The following is a 13,936-nucleotide window of genomic DNA, read 5'->3' on the forward strand; positions in this document are numbered from 1 at the left end:
CTCTCTCCCTCTCTCTCCCTCTCTCTCTCTCTCTCTCTCAAGACTGGCACTCAGTGCATTCCTAAGGGAATCCTACTCTATTAGACCCGTCTTTCAGTCTGTAACAATCTCCATTCACGACCTGCCTGCTGTCCTTACCTGGTCTGGTCTACACATGACTCTAGACTTCACAGCCAATGTGGTTGACTTTTAAGTGTCCCTCTGAAAGATTTTCCATTCGGGGCAAACAGGAATGGCCAATAAATGCTGGCCCAGCCAGTGACACCCCCACCCTATGAATAAATTAAAACAGAATCTAATTCACTCCTGAGTAATTGCTTGTAGAAGTTTCTCCACCACTGAATTTAAACTGATTGGGTTTGAGGGAATTGACTAGAGTTGTGGAGGTCAGCAGCACAGAAAGAGACCCTTCGGCCCATCTGAGGAGGGCTACAGCACAGAAAGAGACCCTTTGGCCTATCTGTGGAAGGCTACCGTATAGGGAAAGGCCCTTCAGTCCATCTGTGGAGGGCTACAGCACAGCAAGAGACCCTTCAGCTCATCTGTGGAGGGCTACAGTATAGGAAGAGGCCCTTCGGCACATCTGTGAAAGGCTACCATATAGGGAGAGGCCCTTTGGCCCATCTGTGGAGGGTTACAGCACAGCAAGAGACCCTTTGGCTATCTGTGGTGATCTAGAGAACAGGAAGACACCCTTCGGCCCATCTGTGTAGTCTACACAAAACTAGACTTGCCGGCCATCTGTGGAGGACAACAGCACAGGAAGAGGGCCTTCAGCCCGTCTGTGGTGGTCTACAGCATTGGGAGAGACCCATCAGCCCATCTGCAGAGGGCTATAGCATAGGAAGAGACCTTTTGGCCAATCTGAGGAGGTCTACAAAATAAGGAGAGGCCTTTCAGCCCATCTGTGCAGGTTGACAGCAGAGAAAGAGACCCTTCGGTCCATCTGTGCAGCTATACAGCATAGGAAAAGGCCTCAGCTCAATATCCTAATCCCATTTTGCAGCACACTTGGCCCACAGCCTTGGCCTCACAAGTGCACATCTCAACACTTCCTCAAGGCCTCTCCCACCCTCACAGGCAGCGAGTTCCAGACTCCCCCCTGTCCTCCCAACACCCTCTGGGCGAATCCCACCACCTTTTCTTCGGCGTTCGGGGATAACTGAAACATCATCAAATCCACCCTCACTTCCTTCAAAACCCTCGGACGCGTCCCAACGGGTCCCGGACTCCAAAAGGTGTACCTGACGCCTCAACGATCAAAACAGTTCCGTTCCCCCGTCCTGTCTTAATCGGGACCGGTCGCTCAATCTGAAGGTGACAGTAATATGTCCCGTTGTCCTTCAGCTGGGCGCTGTTGATGTGCAACATGAAGAGTCCCGAGTTCCATTTGATGGAGGCGCTGATCCTGTGGTGCCTACAGTTTTCAGTATGACTGTAGTTTTGCATCTTACAGGAGAGGATGGTGTCGTCCTCATTTGCCCATTCAAAGAACGCTTCAGAGATCTGCTGTGGGGTGTCAAGGCTGCAGTTTACATGGGCATCAGCTCCTTCTTTCACAGTGAGAATTGAGGGAGTTTGGGAAATCAAGATGTCAGTATAGGCACCTGAAAACATAAGAACATTAGAATGTAAGAACTAGGAGCAGGAGTAGGCTGTCTGGCCAATCGATGCTGCTCGGACATTCAGTAAGGTCAGGGCTGATCTTTTTTGTGGACCCAGCTCCACTTACCCATCCACTCACCCTAACACACCAGACACATGCACAGACCAGCTATTCAACAACAATCATCCTAACACCCACAAACGGAGCTGCATCAGGACATTATTTAAACGAGCCACAACGCAATCACAAAGGCCAACCTCCCATCTATAGAATCCATCTCTCAGGCCCGCTGTCAAGGAAAGGCCCTAGCATTCTCAAAGATCCATCCCACCCTGGCAATGTTTTTCTACAACCTCTACCATCGGGGAGAAGGTACAGAAGCCTGAACACACGCACCAGCCGGTTTCGAAACAGTTTCTACCCTACTGTTGTTAGAATACTGAATGGACTCTGTGTTTTTGTTTTTGCCACTGTTTACCTATTATTTACTTATCTATGTTACTTAACTCTGTGATCTGCCTGGATTGCTCGCAAGACAGAGCTTTTCACTGTGCCTCGGTACACGTGACAATAAATTCAATTCAATTCCAATACACTGCAGCACCCAGGAACAATGAGATGAATTATAAAGTGTGTTTTGCTTCAAGCCTGGTAGTTTAACCAATTGATTTACATCTGGAACACAATGCCTTAATACTTGAAATTAAAATTTTAAGAAGTTAGAGTCTTGGCCACCTTCTTAATATGTTTTGAAAGGGTTTAGTCTGGTCTTTAACAGTGGTGAGAATGTGTAACTCCCTATCCAAAAAAACCTATACAACGTATTCAGGAACAACGGGTATGCGACAAGCACAGTCCAAATCTAAACAAGACACAACACTCCCAGAGACTCTAGCCACACTCTCATACATTAAAAACATCTCAGAGATGATGACAAGACTACTGCAACCCATATGCATCGTGGTAGCCCACAAACCTACCGGCACACTGAGACAGCTCCTGATTAATCTAAAGGACCCCTTACCAACAACCAGCAGAATGAACATCATATACAAAATACCCTGCAAGGACTGCAACAAACATTACACTGGACAGACAGGCAGGAAACTAGCCATCAGGATACATGAGCACCGACTAGCCACCAAAAGACACGATCAACTATCATTAGTATCCTTACACACAGAGGATGAGGGACACCAGTTCGACTGGGACAATATATCCATCCTGACATAGGCTAGACAGAGACACGCACGGGAATTCCTAGAGGCCTGGCATTCAAACTGGAACTCCATCAACAATATATCGATTTGGACGCCATTTACCAACCATTCAGGAAAGCGATATCACCCACCACAACAGACCAAGACACATAAACAGAAAGCGGGACAGAACACCAGCATTTCACTTATAATGTCACTGAGCATGGTGACCAAATGTCTGAGAACAAACCTACCAGCTCAGCGAACAAACTTACAACCCCGCCCTAACCCTTAATTCGTTACTGTTCCAAAATCTATCTATCAACAGTCAACCGGGTAGCTTCAACTGTTTCCCTTGGCAGGGAATTCCACAGGTTCACAACCCTTTGGGGGAAGAAATTCCTCCTTAACTCAGTCCTGAATATGCTCTCCACTATTTTGAGGCTATGCTGCCTAGTTCTAGTTCCACCCACCAGTGGAAACAACCTCCCTGCTTCTATCTTATCTACTCCCTTCATCATTTGATATGTTTGTATAAGATATCCCCTCATTCTTCTAGATTCTAATGAGCATGATCTTACAGAGTGATCTTATAGAGGTTTATAAAATCATGAGGAGCATGGAAAGAGAATAGGCAAGGTCTTGTCCCCAGGGTCCAAAACTAGAGGGGGTGCAGGTTTAAGGTGAGAGGGAAAAGGTTTAAAAGGGACCCGAGAGGCAACTTTTTCATGCAGAGGGTGGTGCCTGTATGGAACGAGCTGCCAGAGGAAGTGGTGGAGCCTGGTACAATTACAACATTTAAAAGGCATTTGGATGGGTACATGAATAGGAAAGGTTTGGAAGGGTATGGACCAAGTGCTGGCAAATAGGACTGGATTAATTTAAGATATCTGCTCTGTTTCTGTGCTGTACAACTCTGAGACTCTATGTGTATAGTCTAGTTTACTCAATCTCTCCAGATTGTAAACTTTATGGTGTTTGAAAGGGTCTTTGTGAGTGTGTGAGCCGAAAGGGAGAGAGCCAGCCCCTTCCCCCATTGCAGTTCTTTACCCATAGGGACCTTTATGTCTTCTAAAATGTTCCTGTTCCTCAAAAGACCTTTTGGATATGGAGTTACACATCCTCACAACTGTTAAAACCAGACCAAACCCTCTCAAAACATATTAAGAAGGTGGCTGAGACTTTAACGTTTTTTTATTTTAAACGCAAGTGTTAAGGCATTGTGTTCCGGATGCAAATCAATTGGTTAAACTACCAGGCTCGAAGTAAAACACACTTTATTCAAACCCTTTAGTTAAAATACAACAAGAGAAAGCAGAAATTGGAATAACTTTACTGGAAAACTTAATAGAATAACAGATTATTGAACTATTCAACAGTAACTGTCCCAATATAGTAATATCCCATGAACACACCCTTGGCAAAGGCAAATTCAGTAAAATAGGTTATCTCACAGGCAATTCTCCAATACAGGAGGGAAAAATAACGCATCAAGAGAAAACTCTGATAGAGAGAGGAACAGGGAGAGATGTACTGCAGTGTTCAAACCCAGCTTCAAGACCCAAGCAAGTGCTGCTGATTTAAAGAAATTGGTACATTGCAGAAATAAAATCACTGTTTTCCCACTCTCTCATAAAAGAGAGATAACTGGTGGTCGGTCCAAGTTGAGAGTCACCATGTCTCATGCCCTCATGGCAACCTTAGCTGCTGTGGGAATTGAACCCACACTGTCGGGGTGAGACTACGTTGCAAATCAGCCAACTGAGCCAAGACAGATTAGAGTAATAGAGTCATACAGCACAGAAACAGACCATTCGGCCCAACATGTCCATGCTGACCAAGATTCCCATACTAAACTAGCACATTTGCCCACATTTTGCCCATATCCCTCTAAATTCTTCCAAATAATGTACCCGTCTAAATGTCTTCTCAATGTCGTGATTGTCCCTGTCTCTACCACTTCCTATAGTAGCTTGTTCCATACACATATCATTTCCTCTGTGTGAAAAAGTTGCCCCTCAGGTCACATTTATATCTTTTCTCTCTCACTTTAAATCTCTGGTTTTTGGGCTCCCCTCCTCCAGGGAAATGACCTTGACCATTCACCTTGTCCATGCCCCTCATGACTTTATAAATCTCTGTAAGGTCACTCCTCAGTCTTCGACGTCCAAGGAAAAAGTCCCCGCCTCTCCTTGTAACTGAAACCCTCCTGTCTCAGTAACATCCCTGTCAAATCTTTTTGGCACCCATTCCAGTTTACAACATCATTCCTGTAGCAGGGCAACCCAGGCTTGTACGCAGTGCTCCAGATGTGGCCTCACCAATGTTTTGCACAGCCCCAACATGATGTCCCAACTCCTGGACGGTTCTCCCCATTTCCCCCAGTTCCAAAAAAAAACAAAGATCTGTCTATCTCAGCTGTAAATGTACTCAAGCACTGGAGCTTCCTCAAGTGAAGATGGATTAGAGTCACAGGGTCATACAGACACAGACCCTTCGGTACAACTTGTCCATGCAAACCAGACATCCCAATCTGACCTAGTCACATTTAGTTTAGATTAGATTCCCTACAGTATGGAAACAGGCCCTTCAGCCCAACAAGTCCACACCGACCCTCCAAAGAGCAACACAACCAGACCCATTCACGTACGCTATAATTAAACATGACTAATGCACCTAACATTATGGGCAATTTAGCATGGCCAATTCACCTGACCTGGTCATATTTGCCAGCATTTGCCCCATATCTGTGTAAATGTTCATCTGAAGCACTGGGCACTTCTAGTCATTGTCTGCCACTAGGAAAAAGTTGTTGTGGTTCTGTTCGCCGAGCTGGGAATTTGTGTTGCAGACGTTTCGTCCCCTGTCTAGGTGACATCCTCAGAGCTTGGGAGCCTCCTGTGAAGCGCTTCTGTGATCTTTCCTCCGGTATTTGTAGTGGTTTGAATCTGCCGCTTCCGGTTGTCAGTTCCAGCTGTCCGTTGCTATTATAGGACAAGCCAAACAGAGAACAGCCAGGGAATTCCTAGAGGCATGGCACTCATCCACAGATTCAATCAATAAGCAAATCGATCTGGACCCAATATACCGACCACTGCAGCGGACAGCTGGAACTGACAACCGGAAGCAGCAGGGACAAATCACTACAAATGCCGGAGGAAAGATCACAGAAGCGCTTCACAGGAGGCTTCCAAGTACTGAGGATGTCACCTAGACAGGGGACGAAATGTCTGCAACACAAATTCCCGGCTCGGTGAACAGAACCACAACAACGAGCACCCGAGCTACAAATCTTCTCACAAACTTTGAACTCAGAAAAAGACCTGTTTAATCCTACTGTTTGCTTACTGTCTGCCAACCAGTTCTCTATCCATTTCAACAGATTATCCCTAATCCCGTGCCATCTAATTGTGCATACAATATCCAAAATCTGAGTAAGGTGAGGGGTGGAGGGGTGACTATTTCATGCAGAGGGTGGTGCATGTTTGGAATGAGCTGCCAGAGGAAGTGGTGGAGACTGGTACAATTACAATATTTAAAAGGCACCTGGATGGGTATATGAATAGGGGAAAGTGAGGACTGCAGATGCTGGAGATCAGAGCTGAAAAATGTGTTGCTGGAAAGGCGCAGCAAGTCAGGCAGCATCCAAGGAGCAGGAGAATCGATGTTTCAGGTATAAGCCCTTCTTCAGGATTCCTGAAGAAGGGCTAATGCCCGAAACGTCGATTCTCCTGCTCCTTGGATGCTGCCTGACCTGTTGCGCTTTTCCAACAACACATTTTTCAGCAGGGTATATGAATAGGAAGGATTTAGAGGGATAGGGGTCGGGTGCTGGCTAGATTAATTTCAGATATCTGATTGGCATGGATTAGTTGGACCGAAGGATCTGTATCTGTGCTGTACAGCTCCACGACTCTGAATTTCAGATTTAAATTCAGGTAATGGTGGGATTTGAACCTGCAAACCCTCAAATTGAAGATTAAAGGCTAATGGCATTTCTTAAAATCCAGATTAAAAGCAGTGTTTGATTTATTGTTATCACATGTACCTGAGTACACAGAAAAGTTTTGTTTTGTGAGCAGTACAGGCAGATTATAGCAAACAAGGACATTCAGATCATCAGGGGTTCAGACAGAGTGAGGCATACAAGTTTACACCTGCACAGAAAGTGTACAAAGGTCAGTGTTAGTTGAAGTTAAGAAGCTCCATATAGAAGCCTAATAAGAGGCTGTTCTTGAACTGTTGGTAGATGTGCTCAAGCTTCTGTTGCAACATGCAACCATTTAAGGATAGCTATCTTTTTGCAGACAGTTCAGGATTGGCCATACACACTGACTTAGCCGGTGACACCCGCATCCTGTGACTGACTGAGAAGCCAAAAGCTCAACACAAGGATTTGATAACACAGGAGAGATTGATTAGACTGGGACGATACTCATTGGAACTTTGTGGAGTGAGGGGGTAGTCTTCACGAAACATGTTAAATTATGAAGGGAACAGAGAAGATAGAAGCAGGGAGGTTGTTTCCACAGGGGGTGAAACTAGAACGAGGGGGGTGTAGCCTCAAAATAAGGGGGAGCAGATTTGGGACTGAGTTGAGGAGGACCTTCTACACCCAGAGGCTTGTGAATCTGTGGAATTCCCTGCCAAGGGAAGCAGTTGAGGCCAACTCGTTGAATGTTGACAGATAGATTTTGGAACAGGAAAGGAATTAAGGGTGAGCAAGCAGAGCTGAGTCCACAAGAAAGATCTAGCCATGATCTTATTGAATGGCAGGGCAGCGACAAGGTGGCCTCCTCCTGCTCCTAGGTCTCATGTTCTGAGACCGGCTTTCGATTGAAATCGATTGCAATAAAAATCCGCCAGCGACTTTGATAGGGTTTGAAACTCAATCGGCACAGCAATTGAACTGGGTATTATCCACCCAACAGAGTGCAACTGGAACTTCCTTACAGCGTTCTTACCTTGAAGATCCAAGGCCAGAAAGATGAGCAGGGCGGTGAAAGTATTTAAGACGGCTTCAAATCCCATTTCGGCTGAGTTGGAGGGTTATCTGCCTCTGTTATTGCCATTCTGCAGCTTTTTAAATGCTGCGCTGCATCCTCCCAGCGACTGAGTTTGGACAGGATGTGGGTAGGTACCCTCAACTGAGTGTTGCCTAGACATTAAACGTGAGATTTCACAATAACTGCGCTTATGTTATTGTGTTCAGTAAGGTTGGGACATTGCATCTCATGAACTTTACATCTGACAGCACACACAGTGTGAGTTGGCAGTCACACAGCTTGCTTGCAAAACTGTGAGAATGCATTCCCAAAACAGCCCGTCCAGCTCAAACTTTCCTTGGTCTTATACCTCATCCCCAATTGCACACACCTTCCCCCCACACCCTCAAGTAGGTGGGGGTGAGCTGGTACACTCTGTACAATGTAGGGGACACTTCCACGGTGTTGTTAGTGAGAGAGATCCCAGACTTGAATGACAGTACATTGCTCTGGGGGGGGAACTGTGAAGGAGGATGCAGAGGGCGCTCAGCGCGATTCGGACAAATTGAGTGAGCCGGCAAAAGCACAGCAGACGCCATGCAATGTGAATCACCCGTGAGGCTATCCACTTTGGTGGCAAAACAGGAGAAGGCAGATTATTACCTGAATGGGGATAGATCAGGAAGGGGAGACGGGTGACGAGACCTGGGTATCTCTGAAAGTGAACATTACAAATACAGCAGGCGGTGAAGGAGGTAAATGGGATGTTGGCCTTCGTAGGTACGAATACAGAAGCAGATATGTCTTGCTGCAATTGTACAGGGTCTTGACTATTGTCCAGTGTGTACAGTCCGGTCTCTATATCACACTGGGAGCACTGTGTCCAATCTGGTCTCTATATCACACTGGGAGCACTGTGTACAGTCTGGTCTCTATATCACACTGGGAGCACTGTGTCCAGTCCGGTCTCTATATTGCACTGTGTACAGTCCGGTCTCTATACCACACTGGGAGCACTATGTACAGTCCGGTCTCTATATCATACTGGGAGCACTGTGTACAGTCCGGTCTCTATATCAAACTGGGAACACTGTATACAGTCCGGTCTCTATATCACACTGGGAGCACTGTGTACAGTCCGGTCTCTATATCAGACTGGGAGCACTGTGTACAGTCCGGTCTCTATACCACACTGGGAGCACTGTATACAGTCCGGTCTCTATATCACACTGGGAGCACTGTGTACAGTCCGGTCTCTATATCACACTGGGAACACTGTATACAGTCCGGTCTCTATACCACACTGGGAGCACTATGTACAGTCCGGTCTCTATATCACACTGGGAACACTGTATACAGTTCCGGTCTCTATATCACACTGGGAGCACTGTGTACAGTCCGGTCTCTATACCACACTGGGAACACTGTATACAGTCCGGTCTCTATATCACACTGGGAGCACTGTGTACAGTCCGGTCTCTATACCACACTGGGAGCACTGTGTCCAGTCTGGTCTCTATATCACACTGTGTACAGTCTGGTCTCTATACCACACTGGGAGCACTGTGTCCAGTCTGGTCTCTATATCACACTGTGTTCAGTCTGGTCTCTATATCACACTGGGAGCACTGTGTACAGTCCGGTCTCTACATTACACTGTGTACAGTCCGGTCTCTATACCACACTGGGAGCACTGTGTCCAGTCCGGTCTGTATATTGCACTGTGTACAGTCCGGTCTCTATACCACACTGGGAGCACTGTGTCCAGTCTGGTTTCTATATCACACTGTGTACAGTCCGGTCTCTACATTACACTGTGTACAGTCCGGTCTCTATACCACACTGGGAGCATTGGGCACAGGCCAGTCTCTATACTACACTGGGAGCACAATGTCCAGTCTGGTCTCTATATCACACTGAGAGCACTGTGTACAGTCCAGTGTCTATATTACACTGAAGGCACTGTGTACAGTCCGGTCTCTATATTACACTGAGAGCACTGTGTACAGTCCAGTGTCTATATTATACTGTGTACAGTCTGATCTGTATACTAAACTGTGTACAGTCCGATCTCAATACCACACTGGGAACACTGTATACAGTCTGGTCTCTATATCACACTGGGAGCACAGTGTACAGTCCGGTCTCGATACCACACTGGGAACACTGTGTGCAGTCAGGTCTCTATACCACACTGGGAACACTGCATATATTCGACATTATAGAGGTGGTGGACCTGAGGATTGTGACACACTTGCATGAACTGAGTTGTTAAGCTGATTAAAAAATGATTGACTAGACTGGCGCTCTGTCCTCTTGTTACCGGGATTGCTGGGGGGCTCCCGATGGATTTTAAACTGGTTCAATCAAGAATCAGGGCCAGACTATTCAGGTGAGACGTTAGGCAGTACGTCTACACACAGAGGGTGGGAGAGGTTTGGGACTCTCTTCCACAAACACCAATGGATGCTGAGTCAGTTGTTCATTCAATGATCGCATTCGTTGGGGAGGTATCAGTCTTGTCTTATTATCGTTGGATTGTTAATCCAAAAACCCAGGGAATGTTCTGGTTCAACTGCACCACAAAGAGTGGAGTTTGAATTCAGTAACTAAAAAAGATCTGGAATTAATAGGTCAATGATGATCATGTGTTGATTATCAGGGTAAAACCCCTTCACTAATATCCTTTAGGAAAGGAAACAGACATCCTTACCTGGTCTGGCCTACACGTGACTCCAGACCCACAGCAATACAGTTGACTCTTAACTGCCCTTTGGGCAATTAGGGATGGGCAATAAATTCTGGGCGTAGCCAGTGATGCCCTGTGAATGAATAAAAAATATTAAATCAGAGATTGATAATTTTGTGTTAAACTAAGGGGATATGGACCAAAAAGTGGAGTTAGGCCAGGGATCAGCTGGTGAATGTTGGAACAGGCTTAAGGGGCTAAATGCTCCCTCCTTCAAATCATGCCAGACCTGCTGAGTTTCTCCAGCAGCTCTCCATTTATGTTCCCGATCCCCCGCAGTGTTTTGCTTCTGGGAGAAGGGGTGAGATGAAGAGGAGGTGAGGAGAGACTGGACCAGGGGTGGGCACAGTGGCTCAGCGGTTAACACCCCTGCCTCACAGTGCCAGGGACTCAGGTTCAGTCGACTGTTGGTGTGGAGTTTGCACGTTCTCCCCGTGTCTGCATGAGTAACCTCCGGGTACTCCGGTTTCCTCCCACACTCCAAAGATATGCAGGTTAGGGCGGATTGACCATGGGAAATTGCCCATATGTCCAGGGATATATTGGTGTATTAGTTAGGGTAGGGGAATGGATCTGGCTGGGTTACTGTTCAGAAGGTTGGTGTGGACTTGTTGGGCCGAATGGCCTGTTCCCATACTGGAGGGATTCAGATGGTGGAATGGCCTCTTTCTTGAGCTGCACAGTCCTTGCGGAGGGAGATCATGCAGATTCTATCAGCAGTGGACTGCTTTTACACCCACAACCAAAGGTACTGTCACCAAAGGTCTGGTCAGATGCAACTTTCAGTAAACCTTACAACAGGGTTTTAACACATGCAAGGTGTGAGTTCTGATTAATACCGACTAGAGAGTGGGAAGCAGTCTCATGTAGAATTGTTCCATTCGCAAACTGTAAACTTCTCAACCACTGTTGAAGTGTGAGTGCTGGTTGCAAAGAAAAATAACTGGTAAATGAAAAAGCCACAGATTAGGCAAAACGACTTGAACATGATACTGTTCACAGGGTCGGTGTGGACTAGATAGTCCAAAAATGGCTTGCTCTCACATTGCTGGCTCTATCCAGCAAGACTGGGAGGACTAGCCATTAACAGTTCACACATTGGAGGCAACTCAGAGCAGATTCACCAGATTGATTCCAGAGACAAAGAATGTCTTATGAACAGAGATGGAGTGCTGTATACTGCCTGGTGTTTAGAAGGAGAGAAGATATAACTGAGGTCTATAAGATGCGAAAGGGGATTGACAAAATTGATGTAGAGAGGGTGATTCCCTGTGTAGGGCGATCTGGAACGAGAGGTCACAGTTTTGGGACAAGGGATGGCAGATTTAAAACAGAGATGGGGAAGAATTACTTCTCTCAAAGGGTGAGGAATCTGTGCAATTCACTCGTCCAGAGTGCTATGGAAGCTGGGTAAACGTAAGGAGGAGACAGATTTTTAATTAGTAACAGGTTAAAGGGGCTGTGGAGAGCAGGCAGCAGAGTGGAATTGAGGCCAAGATAAGATCAGTACTGATGGTGTTCGAGGCAGAGCAGATTCGAGGGGGTGAATGGCCTCCCCCTGTTCTTACTTCTTAATGTTCCTCCTGAAAGCTTAACCCTTGAACCCTCTGATTATCATCAGTTCCTAGTGTAGCTGAGAATTAAAACTCAGTGGACACAATCCAGAGACTTCCTGAGGGGAAGAGAAAGGAAATAGAGAGGAGAAAAGACTTTGAATTGGTATAGCGCCCTTCCGGAACTTTGTTTTGTCAACCATTCCATGCGATTGCTGTCAAGACCCCTATCCCTAACTGCAGCCCCTTGGAACCGAGTGGACCATCTTAGAGGGCAGTTACGTGTTAACGCCTTCAGGTCTGGAGTCACGTGTAGGCCCTGAGCAGGTGAGGGAGAGTGGATTTGCCTCCTGAATGGGAGGGCCTGAAGGTGGGGGGGGCGACTTTTACGAACATCGACAGTGCAGTCGCTGTCAGGTTGGGTTTTAATTCCGGGTCCTACGCTCCAGAAAGAGTCAGGAACCAGATCCGAAGTCTTGGCGCTGCCGCGGCACTGGGAACCGTCGTCATCTGCACAGCAAGATCCCACAGAGGAGTAATGTGACAATGGCCAGATCGTTAACTCTTGCGTTCTCCCTCCTTCTGGAGAGAGGTAGCTATTGGCGGGGGGGGGGGGAGGGCGTTAATTCCCTTGTCCATCCTTGACATTTTCCCATGCTCCTCTGAGCCAAGTTGATCTTGCCCAGGGAATGCCCTGTGTGCCTCTGTCTGAGTGTATTTCATCTGTGCATCCTTTGCTCACTGTGGTCTGCTCATAAACAATTCTTGTCACTGTACTTTGGTATGCGTGACAATCAATCAATCAAGTTTACCTTCTTGCACCCCCATCCCCCCACCCCCAAGCTCTGCCACAGAGAGGGATTCGAACCTGCGACTCTGAAGCAGGAGTAGCTGAAATGGCAGAAAATGTCACGAGGGGCAAGGAGACCCTGGGGGCAAGGACAATCTTCCCAGCGCGGGATGGCATGGTGGCTCTGTGGTTAGCACTGTTGTCTCACAGTGTCAGGGACCTGGGTTCGATTCCAACCTTGGGGTATCTGTCTGTGGAGTTTCACATTCTCCCCGTGTCTGCGTGGGTTTCCTCTGGGTGCTCTGGTTTCCTCCCACAATTCAAAGATGTGCAGGTTAGGGTGGATTGGCGGTGCTAGAGTGTGCAGGTTAGGGTGAATTGACCGTGCTATAGTGTGCAGGTTATGGTGGATTGGCCATGCATTAGTGTCCATGAATGTGCAGGTTATAGTCACAGAGATGTACAACGCAGAAACAGACTCTTCAGTCCAACTTGTCCATGCTGACCAGATACCCCAACCCAATCTGGTCCCACCTGCCACCACCCAGCCCATATCCCTCCAAACCCTTCCTATTCATATACGCACAGGTTAGGGTGGATTGGCCATGCTAAATTGCCCATAGTGTCCAGGAATGTGTGAGTTAGGTGCATTAGTCAGGGGTAAATGTAGAGTAACAGGGCAACGGGTCTGGATGGGATTCTCTTCAGAGAGTCAGTATGGACTTGTTGGGCTGAAGGGCCTGTTTCTACACTATAGGGACTCTATGAAACTTCCAAGATCTGCGGTATAGCTGCAGTGGGGTCCGTCGCTGTTCCTTCTCTCGGTGTTGCTCCCAGACTTCAGCTGGAGTTCCTCCAGCCAACCTTCTGCTTTCCCCGAGACAGAAAAAAAAACTGCAGATGCTGGGATCCAAGGTAGACAGGCAGGAGGCTGGAAGAACACAGCAAGCCAGGCAGCATCAGGAGGTGCAGAAGTCAACGTTTCTGGTATTGACCCGTCTTCGGGACTCCCGAGATGCAGTGCGTGTGTGGCACGGAGCCGTGTCAGAATCAG

General features: G+C 47.1%; 1 protein-coding gene across 3 annotated transcripts in view; it reads right to left on the reverse strand.

Moving 5' to 3' along the window:
- Nucleotides 1-8,035, reverse strand: part of LOC122544332 — a 34,841-nt gene extending 26,806 nt beyond the window's left edge. For all 3 annotated transcript variants that reach the window (XM_043683509.1, XM_043683508.1, XM_043683510.1), the window contains exons 1-2: nt 7,770-8,035; nt 1,245-1,607 (exon numbers count right to left, since the gene is read on the reverse strand). In XM_043683509.1, coding sequence (XP_043539444.1) covers nt 1,245-1,607; nt 7,770-7,836 — 430 coding nt within the window. In that variant the 5' untranslated portion in view covers nt 7,837-8,035. The remainder of the gene's footprint in view (nt 1-1,244; nt 1,608-7,769) is intronic.
- Between the last annotated feature and the right edge of the window lie 5,901 nt (nt 8,036-13,936).

This window comes from Chiloscyllium plagiosum, chromosome 48 (genome assembly GCF_004010195.1).
Source record: "Chiloscyllium plagiosum isolate BGI_BamShark_2017 chromosome 48, ASM401019v2, whole genome shotgun sequence".
In the NCBI taxonomy this organism is placed as follows: domain Eukaryota; kingdom Metazoa; phylum Chordata; class Chondrichthyes; order Orectolobiformes; family Hemiscylliidae; genus Chiloscyllium; species Chiloscyllium plagiosum.